We start from the raw sequence: 20,655 nt of genomic DNA on the forward strand, positions 1-20,655 counted from the left end.
CTTAGTGTGACCACAAAGGCGACAAACAATAGATTCAACGTGCTTCCAAGTTGGTTTGTCAGTAAGAGTTGGAAATTTGCCGAAACGCAGAGCCATCAATCTTTTTTTGATAAATATAGAGAAAGTTGTATCCAAGAAAGCCGCCGAAGTAAGAGTTTTGTAGTTATTGATCACAGTCCATGAATGGGAACAATGAGAAAAAATGTTTTTGTCTGTGATCAAAGAGTGAAATTTGGCGGCTTTATTGAATACCTGTTTAAATGAGGTAAATGGCAAATTTTTATCCCATAAGTTGGTGGTGCATGTTAACTCCAGAGCTCTAGAGCAGTTTCACTGACCTGGTTCTCAGGCTCTAGGGCAGCTCTGCTGACCTGGTTCTCTGGCTCTAGAGCAGCTATGCTGACCTGGTTCTCAAGCTTTACAACAGCTCTGCTGTTCCGGTTCTCTGGTCCTAGGGTGGCTCTGCTGACCTGGTTCTCTGGCTTTAGGGCAGCTTTACTGACCTGGTTGTCTGGCTCTATAACAGCTCTGCTGACTTGGTTCTCTGGCTCTACAAAGTCTAAACATAGTGGTAAGACCAAAAAATATAAGTCAAGCAAAGTGGAAGAAGAGAGGCAAGAAGTTTGAGAGAAGACCATACTAAGGCCAACACAGTCTAACAATAATCATGAATGCAATCAGGCAGCACTGGACAATTAAAATATTTACAGCTATGGGCCTGATAATTTATTTGAGCAATAAGTAGAGATTGAGTATTCTACTGATGAGATGGGATTTAATGATTATATGTATTAAATGTGGAAATAGGGAATAAAGAAAACATTTTTTTACATTAAATAGGCCTTGTTTGAAAGTGTACTGTGGAGAAGTGTCAGGACCTTTATAGTATTTTTGTTACTCCAATCCTCTGGCTCTCTGAGCCAAATGTGGTATTAGTCATCTCAAAGAATCAGCTGTGTAGCTATTCAAATTACATTGCCACACTGATTTATTCAATAAATGTTAATTTTCAAATCCTACAAACAAGTTAATACATTGCTTTGGACCTTTGCTTACCTGCAGCTATTGGAAAACAGCTTTTAGTTTCTTCAATGTTTACCCCAAGCAGAATTATCATGGCAGTCAGAATTCTATGAGGGAAAAAGAATTTTATAGGTGATCATATAATAATACTATCTCGCTGACCCCCATCCTCTCCCACACTATCCCTTTTTTAGTTCTTTTTATGAAACAAGCTCATCATACAACACAACTCTGAAGAGTCTTCATGAGCACATAATGACGTTTCAACATAAGAGCCATACACGAACTGCAGACAAATGATTCTTGGAATTGTCAGTTGGAGTGAAATACTGCGGGGGGACACCAGCTGGTGTAACCAGGCGCTTTATAAATCAATAAACTCAAACTCAAACATGTGTATTACATTGTAAAGTTGTCAAGGCACATTTCCCGAACCCCTCACGGACTTTCTAGCAATACTCCGCTCAGTGTGGGGTTTGAGTCACCCATTTTTTACAGCATCACAGCATACGGTAATCGGGTACAGCACACAGGTGAGTCATGACCCCAATAATGTCCCCCTATAATCCTGTCAAAGGGTACATATCTTCTTTCACATTCTGGGGCTCCCTCCGTTTTTGTAGATCGCTTCCTCTGCTGTCTGGCACCAGCCTAAATCAGCCTCCCATGCTGCCACCAACGGGGTAAGAGAGGCCCCCCACTGCTGCGCTATATTCCATTTTGCGACTCCTACTACTGACGCCAGCCAGAGCTCAATATGTCGGGCCAGTCCTCCTCACCCGGAACCATCAAAAGCAACTATTTAGCACCCATAGGCACAGTCTCCGACGGGACCCTCGATAACGCAGTCCGTCGTCACCTTCTGCCAATATTTGAAGATCGTGGGACATTCTCACAGGATGAGGTAAAAGGATCCCTCCTGCGCGCAACCTCTGGCACATTGTGATGCTTCTACCGCCACCAGTTTATGTAGCAGAGGGCATGGGTAGTAAGAACGATGCAAGACTTAAAGCTGTTTCAGACGGAATCTAGCTCAGATCACTATGTTTCGGGGACTCTGTAGCGCTTCTATCCATTCCTCGTCGTCAATTTTGCCTATATCCTCAGTTCAGGCATGCCTGAGGGAGCTAAAGGGGCCGGGGTGTTGGTGATCAGTTTTCGATAAATTACAGATATCCCTTTTTCCAGAACGGGGTCTGTAAGTAACTGGTCTTATAAGGGTGAGCAGCCGGGAAGATCAGTGCCCTCGTGAATATGACTCATTGTCTATCTTTTCCCACCGGACGAAACCCCGTAAGTTGGACACCTCCCCCAGCTGATCTCTAAGCCACAGGGGGTCATGTTTGTCAATCTAGAGTGCCAACCCAGATATCTATTTGCCTCAGTCCAGCACCTTACCATAGCCGCCGTATGTAGCAGTAAATCCATCCTCGCTCGGAGGGATTACAGAATGGATTCATAGTTGCAGGACAGCATTGCCCTCTCTGTCCACCCTGTAGGCTGGCTCTACCCAGTCGTGTGGACCCAGTCATTAATCGCTATAAGTTGTGATGCCCAATAGTACATTTTAGCATCGAGGATTGCCAATCCAGCATCGTAGATTCCTCTCTGCAATTTATGTAGGACAATAAGTGGTGCACGTCCATGCTGGAGAACGATCTGGAGCAATTTGGGCAATTTGTTTACAATAGGTTTGAGGGACTGGGTAGGGTATATTTTGAAGGACGTATAAAATGCTTGGAATGGCCATCATCTAACACAAGGGTGCCCTGCCCAGTAAACATGGTGGAAGGGTGCATCAGTGTGTCACATGGGCTCAGCGTTGAGTCAGCTGAAGGAAGAGGTTCTGCTGCAGAAACAACTAGGTGTCACTAGTCATGAAGATTCCTAGGTACTTGAAACCCTCGGTCACAATGGGTGCCACACACCTTGTTGGAAGTCCTGGAGGGGGCCCTACAGGGGAAACAACACTGATGTGGCACAGTTTATATTGTAAGTGGAGTATCTCCCAAAAATACTGAAAATGCAGAGATCTCTCATGATGGAAAAGTATAGTCCGGAGAAACACAAGACTATGTCATCTGTGTATAGGGAGATGCGCTCCTCCCATCTGCTCAGTGACGCAATGCCCCATATCAGTGGATCATTAGGTATCCAGACCACCAGTGGTTCCAGTGCCAGGATAAACAGCAAGGGTGATAACGGGCATCCTGCTAGCAGGTTGTGCTGGGTGCTCGAACGTGGCATAAAGCCGGACTGATCCACATGGATGATGGAGGCAAGGCCATCTGTGAACCTCGTCACAAGGGCCTTGGCCAGCACGTTCGCTGATCAGTCTGTAGGAATTGCAGTTCTCCGGGGGCTTGTCTGCTTTTTGTATAACCACTATTGTGGCCGTTCATTGATCCTCAGGCAAGGATCCAGCTTCCTTTGCCACCCAAGGCCGGCTTTAGGCAGTGTGACTGATGTGGCCACACCGGGCACTGATCTGGAGGGGGCACTGATCTCAGGTAGGGGGGGGCTGTGTTTAGTAATAACTTATGATTGGAGAGATGAGAGTTACTTTTGCCTGGTATCATTGAGGGAATTCGAGGGGAGTAGGAGCGCCAAAAATTATTGTGCCACTGGGCGCCACCAGTGCTAAAACCAGCCTTGTTGCCACCTGAAACATCTCTAACATTGGCTTTGCTATCTTGCCGGATATCCCCCTAAGCAGTTCGACTAGCACCCCTTTGGGCCCTACTGCCTTCTCAGACTGCGGGCTACAAGTATTTCCTCCTCTGTGAGGCCAGTGTCAAGAGTGCCTCTCAGGTCACTAATGAGCGTAGGAAGGGAGACATTTCTCATGACCTCCTCGCAGTCAGATCCCGATCTAGTGATGACTGGTGAATAGAGACCCACATACTAAGAAGCGAATGCTAAGCTATTGCAGTGTTTGTCGTCTTTAGGACTCCTGCCCTATCCTTGACCCCTACTGCCCACAATCTGTCCCAATCTCTCTTGTCTAGCCAGGCAAGAAGCCTGGATGCCTTGACCCCAACATCGTACAGTTGACGCTGTGTGGCCAGTGTATACAATCGAGCTGCCTTGTCGCCATGTTAGCCTGTGGTGAAGGCCTACTCTCCCCTCCTCTACTACCGTCCTCTACAGGGCCAGGATCTCTTATTCAATGTTCCTACTTTGTATCATGGCCTCCTTCTTCTTCCCTCCCATCAACGACTGGGATGACCTCAAATTATTGCCTTGAACGCCTCCCACACGAGAATGACACAGACCCCTTATTTTCTTTAAAATATAGGTCCTCTCCTGAATTTTTGTTTGTCTCTAAGATCTGGGTCTCAAAAGTACCAGGGGTCCAGTCTGGATAATTTAGCAATGTTAAAAAGTGGGCCTCTTAGTTCAATACCCTCTGGGGAGTGATAAAAAATTCCCAGTGCCAAATGCGCCAGTATTTCAAAGTTCCCCACCTGGTCATGGCACTTTAAGTAGAAATCAAGGCATGAAAAAGACCCATGTGGAGCTGAATATTATGTGTAGTTTTTAAGATGTGGGTTATGAGTTCTCCTCAGGTGAACCATACCCATTGCGGAGTTAAAGTCTGGGAGAATCTGTCTTCTCACGCCCCCCTCCACAGTGCCCAGCCTGTCCAAAGAAGGGTCCATCACCGCGTTCATATACTTTCCATGAGGAGGATCCCGATGGGTATCACCAGGAGAAGAACACTATGTTTTGGCAGGATTATTGCATGTAGTTTGGATGGGACATAGAGTGAACAGAAAGTAAGAGACTGACCCTCCCAAGAACCAGTCAGGGCCATGTAGCACCCCAAGGAATCCTACCACACTCTAGTAACCGTAAAGGGTAAGGAATTCCAAAGCAGGATGCCTACACCACGGGACTCTATGTAATACCAAGAGTGGGCCGGAAGCCTGTATCCAAAGTGGTCCAGGGCCTTGTAGTGATGTCTCTGAAGGGGCATCTCCTGTATCAGTACAATAACAGGGAGTGGAGATTGATGTGCTGCAGGACTACTGTTCATTTAATTTTATTACCTAGCCCATTCATGTTCCTCGTCCATATACTTATGCATGCAGGTCCTGTCTCCACCATAGGTGTTTAGTATCTTGTGAGTGAGCTGCCCCTGCTCGACAGAAGGCATTGTGTGTGCTCGCATTGTGCAATGTCTATGACCTCAATAAGAAAAAAAATTAACATGTAAACATAAGCAAACAGTCCCCATAGATCCAACCTCCCTGCATCCCTACTTAGTGTGTAACATACCTCCCACATCCCCAACATGCAGAGTGCCTCAATCAATCAGGGAATTGTAAGCGTACTACTTACTGAGGGGTTCTCAAGGCGCTGGGGGTATGTCTTGAGAGTCTTCCTGAAGGTGTTCAGGGAGGGGGCACGTCTGATGTCTGCCAGTAGGTTGTTCCAGGTCTTGGCTGCAATGTAAGAGAAAGATCTTCAGCCTGCTCTGGCTCTGTGAATGCGTGGGGTTTCGGCCAGTGCAAGTTTGGAGGATCAGAGGTTTCTTTTGGATACTTGGAAGTTGATTCTGTTGTTGAGGTATTTGGGTCCGTTGTTAGGAAGGCATTTGTATGCATAGGTGAGTACTTTAAAGGTAACTCTCTTCTCTACGGAGAGCCACTGGAGTCTCCATAGGTGTTTGCTGATGTGTTTGTGCCGCGGGGATGCCAAGGACGAGTCTGGCGGTAGTGTTCTGTATTGTCTGGAGTTTGCGGAGTAGGGACTTGTTGATGCTGGCGTAGAGTGCATTTCCATAGACCAGTCTGTAGGTGATGAGTGCGTGGGTGACTGACTTCCTTGACTTAGGGGGGGATACATTTGAAGGTCTTGCGCAGGATGCAGAGGGTGTTGAAGCAGCTGGAGGTGACGGCATTGACCTGTCGATTCATGGTGAGTGATGAGTCACGTACGATGCCAAGGTTTTTGGAGTGGTCTGATGGGGTAGGTGGGCTTCCAAGGCTGGTGCACCACCAGGTGTTGTCCCATGCTGATTGGGTGGTTCCAAGGACGAGGACTTCTGTCTTCTTGGCTTTGATTTTGAGGCAGCTTTTGGTCATCCAGACTGCAAAGTCTTGGATTCCTTTCTGGGAGTTGAGTTTTGTGGTGGTGGGGTCTCTGGTGAGGGAGATGATGAACTGGTTGTCATCGGCATAGGGGGCGCAGCGGGCGGGCGCAGCGGGCGCACCGAATGCGCGCCAAAGTCGCGCATAAGTCAAACCCGTCTGCGCCCGTCCGCGCCTGGACCGTGCCCAGTGCCGGTCCGGCTGCCCTTTCTCCCTTAGACATCTTGAGTCCCCTGTCTTATAGTCGCGACACCCTGATCTCCTTGAACCCTGGCTCTCATGTGGATCTGCAGAGGTGTTCGCTGAGCTCCGACACTATATGGGACTGCAAGGTCTGTAATTTCCACCTCCCCTCATGCCTATCTCATTCTTCTCCCAAGAACCAGAGTGAGCATCCTATCAAGGCAGCTCTCATAAACGCCCGTTCTATGGTGAAACATGCAGAGAATGTATTCGAGCTCATTACAGACAATATCCTAGACATTCTGTTCATCACAGAAACGTGGCTAAGCGATTCATGTGCCCCTGTGGTTGCGCTAGCAGTCCCAAGTGGATATCGCCTGGCTAGAGCCGATCGCTCCTCAGGTAGAGGGGGCGGCACTGCTGTTATATTTAGAGAAACATGGGCTTTCTCCTGTGATAATTCGTTGAGTGTGCTGGATGGTGAAGCCCTTGATTTCTCCTTTACTCTCTCTCCCCATTTTACTCTGGGAGGGACCTTGATCTACAGACCGCCGGGGCCGATAGGCTCCTTCCTGAACTCCTTGGGAGACACCTTAACGGACCGTGCATTACGGTTCCCAAAGTTTCTCCTTTTAGGAGATTTTAACATTCATTTAGACTCCATTAGTTCCCCGGACACACTGGGTCTTCAAGACCTGTTGGCCATAACGCACCTAACTCAGTGGGTCTCTAAGCCGACGCACTCACTGGGACACGTGTTGGACTTGGTTTGTTCCAACTTTGCTTTGGTTCTCAAAGATCCCCAGCCTGTTACCTGGTCCGACCATGCTGTGATTATTTTCTCTTGGTTTGTAACACTGTCATCTCACCACCCTCCTACCCAGTCAGGCCCTTTAGCACAAAAAATTTATATTCCTGGACTGGTGGAAGCCCTCACGCACTCCCAAATTGACCGGTCCACCAACCTAGAGAGCCAAGTGGATCTTTTCAACAGCTGGGTCAGTCGGGGGGTTGAGACTGCTTCCAAACCGGCTCGGAACACTTCCCAACGCGGGCTACCTTCCCAACCCTGGTACACGCCAGCATTAAAAGAACTAAAAAGGTCTTGTAAAAAATTTGAACGACTCTGGCGGGTTGCATACTCCCCGCAAACTAAAGCAGACCTTCGTGTAGCCCAAAGAGAGTACTACACAGCAGTCAAGACTGCGAAAGGTGCTTATTTTGCGGCTAGGATCCTAAAAGCAGATAACAATGATAAGGAAATCTTTGCCATAGTTCAAAGTTTTCTTTCACCTATAGCGGAGCATAAAAAGATCCCGGTTTCTGCCGAATGGTGTGAGGAGCTCTCTTCCTTCTTTATTAACAAAATCAGGCTTATTGAGGAGGGATTAGCTATGAGCACTGCTGCCTCACACCCCCCGGAGCTGGCTCCTGGCACCCCCGCTAGTAGCTGCCTTACCAAATTCACTAAGGTGGATCAATTGGACTCCTAACGCTTCTAAAATCTTTAAAATCAGGCTCCCTCTCGGATCCTTGCCCTGCAAGAGTTCTGGCGGGAGTAGCAGACTGTGTAGGCTCTGAGGTCGCTACTCTGATCAATTGGTCTTTACAATCAGCAGTGGTACCTAAGCAGTGGAAGCAAGCCAAACTCCTGCCTCCCCTGAAGAAGCCTTCGGCAGACCCCGCCACTGCAGCCAACTACCGCCCCATCTCCCTGCTCCCGGCACTGGCGAAGGTCTGCGAAAAGGTTGTCTTTCGGCAGCTGAACGCCATTGTGGAGGAGTCTGGTGCGCTACATCCAGCCCAGTCGGGCTTTAGGTCATCCTTCAGCACTGAGACAGCTTTGGTGGAGGTGGTGGAAGCCATTAGGGAGTGCACGGACAAGGGTAGCAGAACGGCGCTAATTTTATTGGACCTCTTTGCCGCCTTTGATACGGTTCCTCACCAACTCCTCCTGGCCCGCCTCACTGAGATAGGCATCACTGGGGCTGTGTGGTCCTGGCTGGAATCCTTTCTGGACTCCCGCTATCAGCAAGTCTGGATGCCCCCGTACTCCTCCTCGGCCAGGCTTGTTCAGACCGGGGTCCCACAGGGCTCTACTTTGAGCCCACTTCTTTTTAACATCTACATGACCCCGCTGATCTACCTGGCCGAGGAGTTGGGTGCAAAAATTATGGCCTACGCCGATGACACCCAGCTCCTGTTTACATGGGGCAACTCGACATTAGAAACTGATGTCGCACAAAAATGCCTGGCAGCCGTTTTCACCTGGTTAGCTCATGCAAAACTCAAATGCAATGAGGGAAAATCAGAGATTTTACTATACGGTCAATTTCCAAGCCAATTCACTGAATTAATTTGGCCACCTGATTTTCCCCGTCCCCTTTCTGAAGGTGGCCCAGCTAAGAACTTGGGCATATGGTTTAACGCAGATCTGAGGTTCGCAGAGCAGATCAAGCGATTGACGGGTGCCTGCTTCGGGACCCTCAGATCTCTGAGTAGATTCTTTCCTCTCTTACCCCAGCCAGCTAAAGAAACGGTCGCTAGGGCCCTTATATTGTCCCGCTTGGACTATGCCAACGCTTTGTATCTGGGTTCCCCTTCCTTTCTGGTTAATAAACTTCAGCTTATCCAGAATGCTGCCCCAAGACTCCTGCTGGGTATCTCTAGACGAAACAGCATAAGACATCAATTGGCTACTCTTCACTGGCTGCCGGTGGCCCAAAGAGTCCAATTCAAGGCCCTGGTACTCACGCATCGAGCCCTTCATGATACTGGTCCTGCCTACCTCAGGAAAAGAGTGACTTTTCATGTCCCAAGCCGCCACCTAAGGTCGGCTTCCCAACGAAGGATGGTAGTTCCCCGCTTCCGGCGAACCAGACTGGGCGGTCAATCCTTTTCGGTCAAAGCCGCTGCCCTCTGGAACTCCCTCCCTTTCACTCTCAGGGACACCAGAGACCTTGGTTGCTTTAAGAAGCTCCTTAAAACCCATCTTTTTAACATAGCCTATTAAAAATTGCTTGTTCGGCTGTTCAGCTCTCGATTTCTCTGTGGTTATGTTTCGCGCCAGGATACTCTTGAGTAATTGTGCGCGCAATAAATATCCTTATAACATAACATAACATAACATAACATACGATGTTGAGGCTGTGTTGTCGGACGATGGTTAAGAGGGGGGCCATGTAGATATTGAAGAGGGTCGGGCTCAGTGATGACCCCTATGGGACTCCACAGGTGATTTTCGAGAGGGCGGCGAGGAAGGGTGGTAGTCTGATCCTTTGGTTTCTTCTGGTGAGGAACGATCGGATCCAGTCCAGGGCTGTTACTTGTATGCTGGCGTCGTGTAGTCTGGCAACTAGTGTGCAATGAGAGACAGTGTCAAAAGCTGCTGACAGGTCGAGTAGGATATGGGCTGCGGAGTGGCCTTGGTCCAGGAGGTTGCGGAGGTCATCTGTGGTGGCAAATATGGCGGTCACGGTGCAGTGGTTGCTTCGGAATCCAGATTGGGACTGGTCTAGGAGGGCGTTCTTTTTGAAGAAATATGTCAGTTTCCTCTTGACTATTTTCTCTGCCACTTAGGCTGCGAAAGGGAGGACCGAGATGGGACGGTAGTTCTTGAGGTTCTTGAGGTCAGTCATGGGCTTCTTGAGCAGGGGCCTGACTTCTTCACATTTCCAGTCATCTGGGAAGGTGCCTGTTTTGAAGGAGGGGTTGATGATGCAACCCCCCCCCCCCCCCCCCAGCGCCTTGAGACCCTACGGGTATGTAGCACGCTTTACAAGTGTCACTGATTGATTGATTGATTGATTGTAGTTCGGGTGCAATGGTGTCTGCAGCTCTGTGGTAAATATGCGGGGGCAGGGGGCTGTGGTGTGCCCCGAGTGGATGACTTTCATGGTTGTGGCGGTGTCTTCAGTCGTGATCAGTGTCCAGTTTGAGATGGTGGTCTGACTGGTGTCTCTGAGGGGGCGCGGGGTGGCTGTGGCGTCTTGTGGGTGGTCGATGAAATTGCTGTAGAGTGTTTTGATCTTGAGGTGGAAGTAGGTTCCAAATTTGTCACAGAAGTCTTGGGACGGGGTGATGTCTGTGGCTTTGCTGCATGGGTTGGTGAATTTCTGAATAACACTGAAGAGTTCTTTGTGGTCGGTGGCGTTGGCAAGGATTTTGTTGTGTATTAAGTTCCTCTTGGTGGTTCCTATTTGGTTGTGGTAGTCCGTCATGGCATTGTTGTAGGTGGAGTGGTTTTTGGTTGTCTTGGTGTTCCTCTAGTTCTTCTCCAGGCGTCTGCAGGTGTGCCTCGCTTCTTGGAGATCAGTGATGAACCAGGCGGCTTTCCTGGGGCGCTGTTTGCCGGGGTTGAGTAGCAGAGTGAGCTTGTCTGCACAGCTGGAGATCCAAGTGTGGAGTTCCCTGGCTGCGATGTTTGCGTCTGATGCCCAGGTGTGGCTGTCTTGGGTGAGAGTGGGGTTCAGTTGCTTGTCAGTAACCTTGCTTCAGTTTCTTCATGGTGGGCAGGGGGCTGGTTTAGGTGCCTTGAGTTTGTTGACGGTGAAGTGTACGCAGAGGTGGTCTGTCCATGGCGGTTGCCTGTCACCCAAAGGTGTACATGTAACAATGGGAAGGCGCTCTCGCCACCGACATGGATCACATGGATAGTTCTCAGTGATAAATCATATCCCCCCAAGCAACAAACAAAATTCAGGTTCAATAGTCAAATGATGCTATGGAGTTCCCTCGGGCCAGGTAAGTAGAAAGAAATGTTCACTGCTGGCTGTAGGGGCCTAAGATCATGCATCCCTTCATCGCCTCCCTCGACCACTGTCCCTAAAGTAGAGAACAGAGGTCTTCAGAAGACCGCCCCTACAATCAACAGTTATCACTTATCTGCATTAAGCTCTTGGCCGGGCGGGCTGGCTGAGGGTGCAGGGCTGTGCGTCTCCGGATATTTGCCCCTTGGGGTGGTTGTTTTCCCTCAGTTCCTTCCTCGCCTTGTCACCCTCTAGCCTTCCAGCCATTCCCAAGCCTCTTCCTGCATGGTGAAGAACAACACTTTCCCATCCACTAAGCCTCTGAATTTGAGACGGTATAGCATCATGTATTTAAAATTTTTGTCCTGGAGTGAAGGGCTTTCTTAACAGCATCAAAAGTTCATCGCGGGTGCTGCACCCTGAGTGTGAATTCGGGAGGAAAAATAAATTGTTGCATTTTCATTCTACAGATCACCATGCGAGTGGATGCTCATAGGATTGCGTCTCAATCTCTGAAGTTGAATATGCATGCTATAAATGTACTCGGGCCCCCCGGGCACGGTTGTGTTCTTAATGTCTGATGCACTCACTCAACAGAGAAATAATCTGAGAGACACTTGAGCTGGAGGGTGTGGAGAATGAAGTTCTAAAGAAAAGGATGTATAGATTGCCCATCTGCTCCCTCTGGAACCCCTACAACTGGGATATGCTGGGCCCTTCCTTTTTGATCTTCAAGGCAGACCATCATGTCGGTTTGTTGCCTCATGAGGTGAGCCACCTTCCCTGCAATTTTGCAGAAGTGTGCCCTGAGCACGTTCATCTCTTCAGTTACTGTGCCAAGTTTGGGTTCAAGAGTACCCGGAGATCCATTATTGCCTTCGTAATGTCCTTTATTGAGGGTTATAGTGTGAGATCACTCCCATTCGCGGCCGCAGAGCCCCTTGCTGCACCTCCCACCTCTCCCATCTGTCCTATCGCAATTGTGTATTTGGTTAGACTTACCTGGGTGAGGGCCCATACCATTTTATGCAAATGTCCCCTCTAGTAGCAGGGGATCGGTTGTCAGACCGTGAAACACCTGGAGAGGGGCCAGCCACTGTGTAGTTTTTTAAGGTCTCCCCCCGGCCAATGGCCAGGTACGCCTCAACCAACTCCTACTTCTATCCGCCAAGATTGGAGGCCCCACTGCCGTCGTGAAGGCCAAGCTTGCCTCACACTATGGGATGAGTGATCATGACTCTTCCAAGTACGGCCCAAGCCCCTCACACCAAATCCCTTCGATGTGCGAACCAACAAGGCGGTCAAGCAAGTGACATTGAGGTGCAAGGCTCCTAAGTATTTCCTCCACGCTGTTCTTACGACCAATGCAAAAACAACAATTGATGGACAGAATGCAGAACAATGTCATACATTCACCCCAGTACAGAGATCTGGGCCTAAATCCATCCTTTTTTTGCACTCCACACCACCCCCGTTCAGACATGGCCATATGCAAATCAGCCTTGACCCTGTGCCTCATGGGAACAGTCCAGCCCGAACTGCCAAGCCATGTCTTTCCTGGACCGGAATCAAGCATCCTAGGACCGGTTTCTGGCTATCAACCGTCATCATCCAGGATGGCTTGACTTCAGTGGTGTGGAGTGCAGGGGACTCAAGTCTGAGCATACCCAGCCCACTCGGGGTGACAAATGCAAAAACAACAATTGATGGACAGAATGCAGAACAATGTCATAGCTTCACCCCAGTACAGAGATCTGGGCCTAAATCCATCGTTTTTTGCACTCCACACCACCCCAGTTCAGACATGGCCATATGTAAATCAGCCTTGACCCTGTGCCTCATGGGAACAGTCCAGCCCGAACTGCCAAGCCATGTCTTTCCCGGACTGGAATCAAGCTTCCTAGGACTGGTTTCTGGCTATCAGCCATCATCAGTCAGGATAGCTTGACTCCAGTGGTATGGAGAGCATGGGACTCACGTCTGAGTATACCCATCCCACTCGGAGTACCAAATGCAAAAACAACAATTGATGGACAGAATTCAAAACAATGTCATACATTCACCCCAGTACAGAGAGTTCTGCATTCTGTCCATCAACTGTTGTTTTCGAATTTGTCACCCCAAGTGGGGTGGGTATGCTCAGACGTAGGAGGCATACACATCTGACTCAAGTCTGACACTGACCATATTTTTTTTGAAACAACAGAGGTACATTTTAGCGTGTTGTGTAAGTATAGAAAGACGAGGATGCCTCATAAGCCAGAATTTCGGTGACAACCATATTAAGCAAAGGAACCAAAACCAGCTCAAAAGAGAAAAGGACAAGGAACTGGAAATGCTGTCCTAGGATTTAGACGGAACGGAGAAACCTTTAAGGAGGAGGGAGGATGGAAGCATCCAGGTAAGTATAAATCAGGGCTAATGAGGCCAGGAAGTCCAGAGGAGAGACCTAGGGTAAGAGTGTCTGAAGCGAAATAATTTTGAACGCCTGGTAGAGCAAATATGACTACATCCTTTTCATATCTAGCATCAGGCTGAAGTCCCCTGTAAGCTTGTCTGCCATGTCTATTGAGTAGCAGCAGCCCAGTTCCCTCTCTGCCTCGGTGACAAGAACAGTTGATTCCTTGCTTAATAAGTACCAAACTACCTAAAAAAGACTGTGACTATTGAAGTCATTTGGGGTGTTCCAGAACTTGACCTGACAATGAAGTTGAAGACTTCCCTTGGCCAACCATTTACTGGGCCAGCATAATCATAATATGGCAGCATAAGCAAGCACATTAAGGACAGTTTGAAACCAGGAATGGCCAGCGTAAGTCTTTGCCTGCCATGTCCATCAAAAGGGCTGATCTGAACCTCTGGAAAAACGGGTAAGATCACAGAATCACCCATGCCCCTGTACTAAAGACACATAAGAGTCTTTAACATGAGGTAATTTGCTGACTTTTTAACCAGGTTTACTAAAGGAGCCATGACCCAAAAGAGCTTTTTGAGATGTGTCAGCCTTTCAGAGCACCATCCAGATTTGACACTTAGTCACCCTCAAAAAATGAAATAACAATCAACCCTTCAGTGCATCCCTTCAGCTGTGGTCTAAAAGTTAGGTAGACCAAGATTGGAAGCTGAATGTGCATAACTGGAAACCAACTTTACTTTCTTCTCTTTAGCTTCAGTGCATAAAGCATACTCTGAAACTGCCTTTTCCTGGGTGGAGAGGCTACTTGAGAAATTCCACCTGAAAATTGGAAAGAGAGGTAGTCTTGAGTCAGGCACATTCTCAACACAAGCTGGTCAACTTCCCTACATTCCCTGGCTCAGACAGTGCTCTACATCTTCATCGATATTGGCGAAAGACCTCATTCTCGTCATTCAGAGGAGCATGGCATTAGCATACCAGGTTGGTGAAAAGATGTTGAAGAAAGCCATTCAGGATCTTGATTGTATTTTCAAAACCATTCAATACCCTTTCAACTGATCTTTGGAGAAGTAGGCCCATAATGAGCCAATAATGCACACATGGCCTTCTTGGTCAAGGTCTAGAGGAGCTCTGGGTACAGGCAATGGTGATTGCATATTGAGACCCACCATAATCCTCTGAAACTACAGTCATTTGGGAATGAGTCAAGGCAGTGGTCTGAGGGACATGAATACTGTGAGTGAGAAGCAGCAATTCAAACAACCACAAACCAACTAGGAGGTGTGGACGAGAATGCTGGTTCCATACACAATGTTCCTGAAAAAGTGGCCCATGAAAATGCTCATTTCCACTCCCACAACCCCGGAGACAGAGGACACCAAAAAAACAAAGACCAAATCATCAACACAAGCATCACTGAGGACAAGGGAGAAAAGATGGGGACCTATAGGAAGGTCCCAACATGCCTAAAAAAAGTTTGAAAAAAATCAGGCTCCTGTGCTGCTGCAGCACAGCTGCAATGGGCTCGCAATTTCTACATAGACACCAAAAGAAAACAAATACCAGAAGTCAGGCAGTCATTTCCATATTGCAATAGATGCCTTGGCGATGGTCCAGTGATTACTGTGCTCCTGGACGCAAGCTTTACATCACTTGCATGGAATAATTATGTTAAATCTGGCCTTAATTTCCATGTTTTCCCTCTGGAGGGCCATAGTCCGCAGAAACATTTTAATAGATCGGCCCCACTTCCCCACATAGAGTGATCTTTCTATCCTGTTCTCACTCTATCTCACTTGTACTCATCTCTCTGTTGGAACCCCTCTTCCTCTCTCTTCTTGCCTCTGACTTTGACTCTATCTCTCTCTATCAATTTTAATGACCAGAACATTCATTTGCTGTTTTTGTGTAAATAGTTAAATAAATCATTCAGTTGTGTTTGGCATCATGAAAGCATACATTATCTAAAAGATACTATAATTCAAAGTTGTTACAAACAGGTCCGCAAATAAGTCTTCCCAGTGGCCCCAAAAATCCTTACGATTACACTGTTGGCCTGGCTGTTCGGACTGGATTGTTCCTATTGGACGTAGTCAAAGAATGAACTCCATATGGGTGGATTCTGTCTAGAATGGTACAGTGTATGAAAAAGTATGGACAGTACTGGGTCCATGAACAATCACTAGTAACAGAGATTGTTTCAGGCTTTGTTGTTAGCTATAGTATAAACCCTAAGTGAGATGGCTCTGCACAGTTGTGGGTCCCATGCATGCTGTTCCACAGGGCACATGCTGCACTAAAATAATGAGGCTGAAATATGCATATATTGGTCTGGCATTGCTTGTGTTCCTGTCTGATGGGTACCTGGTCCGGGCTATAATGTTCATATTAGAGCAGGGCCATGATTGATATACACAATACGGTCCCTGACTAGAATGACAAACTGGGTAAAAAAAGGATAGACTCAGAGGCAGCTGAGTACCTTGTTTTCGTTGTAGTTGATGCCCTAACTGCAATAGGCATTCCCAAATAGTGCTCAGTGTGCCACACCCAAGTGGTGAGGCCAAAACAGGCTAATACCAGTCTGTGGTTGCTTGTGTTACCTTCTAAAGGACACATTGACTGGCAGTTGGGATGGACTGTTCCCATGATGAGCACAGTCACTACTGATTTGCATAAGGTGAACCGCTGCCTGTCTAGAGTGGCATGGTGGGCAAAAGAATGACGGATGGAATCTGGCCTTCGCTCTCACCAGTAGCTGATTTCGTTTTTGCATTCTGTTTATCAATTTGTTGTTTGTTGGAGTAGTGTGCCTGGACATGGCTCTTATGATCTCTGTACCATAGGACTCAAATTTTACTTCACTGGCAAACCCTAATTTGGAGAAAACCTCTCTGGGGTTGTTGCGTTCCTGTATGAAAGGGACCTAGTCTAGGAGTGCCAATTGGAGCAGGACCAAAACTGGTTTGCATATGCCAAGTCTCTGTGTAGAGTGAGTGCAAAACATTTGGCTGATGTGTCCCAGAGCAATGACTTTATATCTATAACTTTCTTGTTTATGGTAGTAAATGTCCATATTGTGGGATAGAAAAAACAGCTTGCTGGTTAGGGGCAGTTTCCTTCTATGCTTTACAAGAGTAGGCAAAGACTGGATGGATGGCCCACCAGACACACGTGTATTCAAGTTTTTATTTTTTGGATGACGTGGTACTCATTTGGGAAGGTGATGAGAGTGAAGTCAACCAATTCCTACTCTGGTTAAACTTACAAGACCCTTTCCTGAGATTTACATCCACACAGAGCAGATCCCGGCTTGTATTTCTTGATCTTAACAGTCAAGCCAAAGATGGCAAATTAACTACAACTACACACTTTAAGTATACAGCTAGGAACTGTTTACTTAGATTCGACAATTTTCATCCTAGACAACTGAGGGAAAACTTGCCCTTTGGGCAGTTTTTGTGCCTGAGGCGCAATTGCTCAGAGAAACAAGATGTCAACATACAAGCAAAAGACCTGAGTACCAAACTACTACAGAGAAATTATCATAAACACATCAAAAGCTAAAAAAAGAGCAACAAACAATAACAGAGACGCCCTTTTGGAATACAAGACCACTGATCAAACTAACAAAGATAAAAACAGGAGACCAATCTGTATAACAACTTACAATGTAGCCTCTGACGAAGTAGCCAAAATTGTAAAAAAAAATTGGAGAACACTAAATAGCGGTGGTCTCAATTTCGCGCAGCCAATGTTCAGCCACTGAAAAGGTAAAAGTCTCAGAGATTTTGTGGTCCACACATGTCCTTAGGAAGTAGTGGGTTCTGCAGGATCTGTAGGCCTTCTACATCCCTTACCATCAGGTTACTACCCATGCACAATTTGCAGTGTCTGTCATTTGACCACAGCAACAAAACAAGTACTCTGTAACAATGGAGTCACCTAGGACCTTAGATCCGTTTCCAATTGCAACACAACAGGTGTGGTTTACATGATTACCTGTACATGCAACTTGCACTATGTTGGTATGACCACAAGGAAGGTCAGCATATGCATTGTGAAACACCGAAGTAACATCAGGTGTAAACATTCCAAACAAAAATGACAACACATTTTTGGGAAAAAGGCCATACTCCCAATGACATGCGCTGGGTGGTTCTAGAATCTATGCAGAATCACACAAACATGGAAAAGAAATTGTTTGAGAAAGAGCAACGCTGGGTTTTCAAATTGCGTTCTCATACCCATGGCCTCAATGATGATATATCATGGGGGAAATTCACACAATGAAGCACTACCAGTCACACATGTCTGTAAATATAATCCCATGTTTAAACTCGCTGACTGCTACAATTTAAATATGAGTTTGTCCATGTTAAAAATCATACAATCACAGTAGAAAGCAATATGTATATTGTAATTCTATGAAGGCAGCATACCAGTTACGAACCAACATTGATCTTATGGTTTTTGCACTAAAAACTACCAAAATGGCCGACACTGCACCCAGCCACCCAGATCGAAACATTCAAAAACTTTTTTCTAAATGATCCCTTTGAAATGCGCATTAAGAGAAATAAATGACGGTATAATTATTTTTATTTTCGGTCCATGATTTGGCCAGTTTAGCTTTAGCGCGGCCGGTATACACCTAAGATGGCCGCAGAAAGAGTCACGAACATTTAGCTACCCATACGGTCTACTCCATGACAATGACAATGCGGAAATGAAATACAAAAGCAACCTCCCTGCACGCTTCTCTAACATTCGGTCCGGAGGCTAGAGAGTAGGTGAATCGGCCACTAGTATCCTGTAACCAAGTAAGTGTGTTTGCTGACCCCGGAGGTCCCGGTGGACCGCTGCCTCCACAATTAGCCTTTTTCCACTAACTCAACATTATTCTAATTTTTCCTATTTCTTTTTAACCACTAGATTGATGGGATACAAATCCTCCGAGTCCACGGGGCAGAGTTAGGCCCTGCAACATGTTTGTAAAGTGAACAGTTCTGTGTGTATGAAGTATGTATGGAGATTCACGAGGTGCTAACCACGTTTGTTTCAGCAAAACATTTTTAAATACACACGCCATCGGGCTACTATGGATAAGAAGGCGCATATATCATATGTTTTATGTGTTGTATGTGAGAAGTATGTTCATATCTTGAGGGGTGTTGCTACCCCATAACCACAATATTGTGTTCTTTCTTACAGATACCACGTGATTATTTTCTTACGTTGGTACTGGATGCATGCTTTATTCCCTTGCAGCATTGAATGAATTTATTTTCTATTTTTTCATTATTAGCTCGTTTGGGAATTATTAGGAGTGGCGAACACAGGGCTGGCCCAGTGTAGTCCTGAGGAAGAACTTGGGGGATGCTCGAAACATGTTGACAGATAGGAACTAATAGGACACCTAAACTCATTGTTTCCTTAGGCACCCTATTTATTCTCCCCGTTTTTAATTCTACCACCTAGGAGAAAGAATAAATCATTTATAGCTTACTAGGCAGGTATTTTAAATCACACGTATCCCACTCCATCACATCACAGTTCTCACACCACACATAGTCTGATTTAAATGCTCCTACGTAGTTCGCAAGCCGTAGCACGCCCCAGCCCATAGAGGACTGGGATGGCCCCATGATGAAGCATGTGACCGTAGGCAAGCCCGTCTGCACCCGTCCGCGCCTGTATGCCACCAGGTGCCAGACAATTGGTTCTGGACTCCCCCAAAATGTAATCTATACTCGGTTGGCTGCTTGCCTTGGGAGCTGGGGTGACTTAAGATGGAACTCGGAAGACCTGCTTGCACTAGAGTTTAGAAATAGGGAATATAACACAACCCTGGTGAATTTTTACAACTTGAAATGCTCCAGAGTGAGAGAGCTTTATGATAGGCTTAGTCAGTTGAAGCTAAAACAGAAGTCCATGGCTCCAATGTTAGTGATGGTGGGGGATTTCAATTGCCACCTGTGCCCCAATTTGCTTACCATCACAGATGTAATTTGGAGGAAGGGCCACACTTCGAGCACACATTGGAGATCAAGGGTCTGAGTAGGCTAATGTGCAAATATACTCTGGCTCATACAATTGATCTAGTCAGGATCCCATCAGATAGGCAGATTGCGCCCACCTTTAAAGGTCGGGGCTCTATCCCCTTTATTGATTTTATCTTAGTGTCACACCTGCTAAAAAAAAGATTGAGGGTTTCTCTATAGAAGCAAGTGGCTTTAGTGACCATAACCCCCTAACACTGGTCTTGCAAGTATCAAATGCAAGCAGGAAGGGAAATAAAGGGGAGGGCCCAAATAAAGAAAGGTTAACAGACCATGGTAGGCGGCTAAAATGTGCAGGAATCGATGGGGAAAGATTTTATAGATCCCTGATAACTAAAGGTGGAGGGGTTATTGATAAATGTTTGGATTTCTCGGTAGAAGGACCCGAACTAGTGGCGGCTTTTGAGGAAATGGGCTGCATAATTGATGCTCTCCTCAGATCAAAAGGACTGGGAAGGCCCAGAAGGAATCCCCGATGGTTTGATAATGCGTGCTCACTTGCACAAAGGAAGCTGAGGGCTGCTCTGAGGTTTAACCCCAGGAACAGACTCAGGGTCACGTTATGCAGAACACACTACAAAAGGAATTGAGTAGACGGAAAAAGTCGCTCCAAACGCAAGTTTGGGAGGACTTAAGAGGCACCGCAGAAAGGAAGGATCTGGCTACCTTCTGGATATTAATTAATAATCCCTGTTTCAATGAGACTACCAGCCCAGAGATTGGCTCTAACATCTTACCGGAGCACTAGGTAGAACACTTCTCTGGCCTTTGCAATAGGAGTCATAAGGGGCATCGAAATAGGGGTGAAGGTGATGGGCAATGGAATGTAGCGCTAGAATTTACATTGGAGGAGGTAACTGCGGGTATCCGGGGCCAACAAAAAATAAGGCACCAGGCCCGGACGGGATTCCGCCGGATCTCTTTCTAAGTAAAGTAGAGCTGTGGGCCCCAAATTTTAACTAGAACATTGAATGCCGCAATAGCCACAGGGCTACCTCGGTCATGGTCGCCGGCTACAATTGTGCTGATTTTCAAAAAGGGCAATAAAGATAACCCCCAATGCTACCGCCCGATTCCTCTTACAGATGTCAAGGCAAAATTCTCGGGTGAGTAGTTTTTAATCGCCT

The 20,655-nt window shown here is 46.9% G+C and overlaps 1 protein-coding gene across 1 annotated transcript in view; it reads right to left on the reverse strand.

The window, feature by feature from the left end:
- The window catches only part of LOC147724927 (pentraxin fusion protein-like), a 233,506-nt gene extending 232,383 nt beyond the window's left edge, over positions 1–1,123 (reverse strand). The window contains exon 1 of the mRNA XM_086918136.1: positions 1,057–1,123. Coding sequence (XP_086774262.1) covers positions 1,057–1,117 — 61 coding nt within the window. The 5' untranslated portion in view covers positions 1,118–1,123. The remainder of the gene's footprint in view (positions 1–1,056) is intronic.
- Positions 1,124–20,655: the final 19,532 nt, after the last annotated feature.

The sequence above is a fragment of the Lissotriton vulgaris genome, chromosome 4_1, assembly GCF_964263255.1.
Source record: "Lissotriton vulgaris chromosome 4_1, aLisVul1.2, whole genome shotgun sequence".
NCBI lineage: Eukaryota > Metazoa > Chordata > Amphibia > Caudata > Salamandridae > Lissotriton > Lissotriton vulgaris.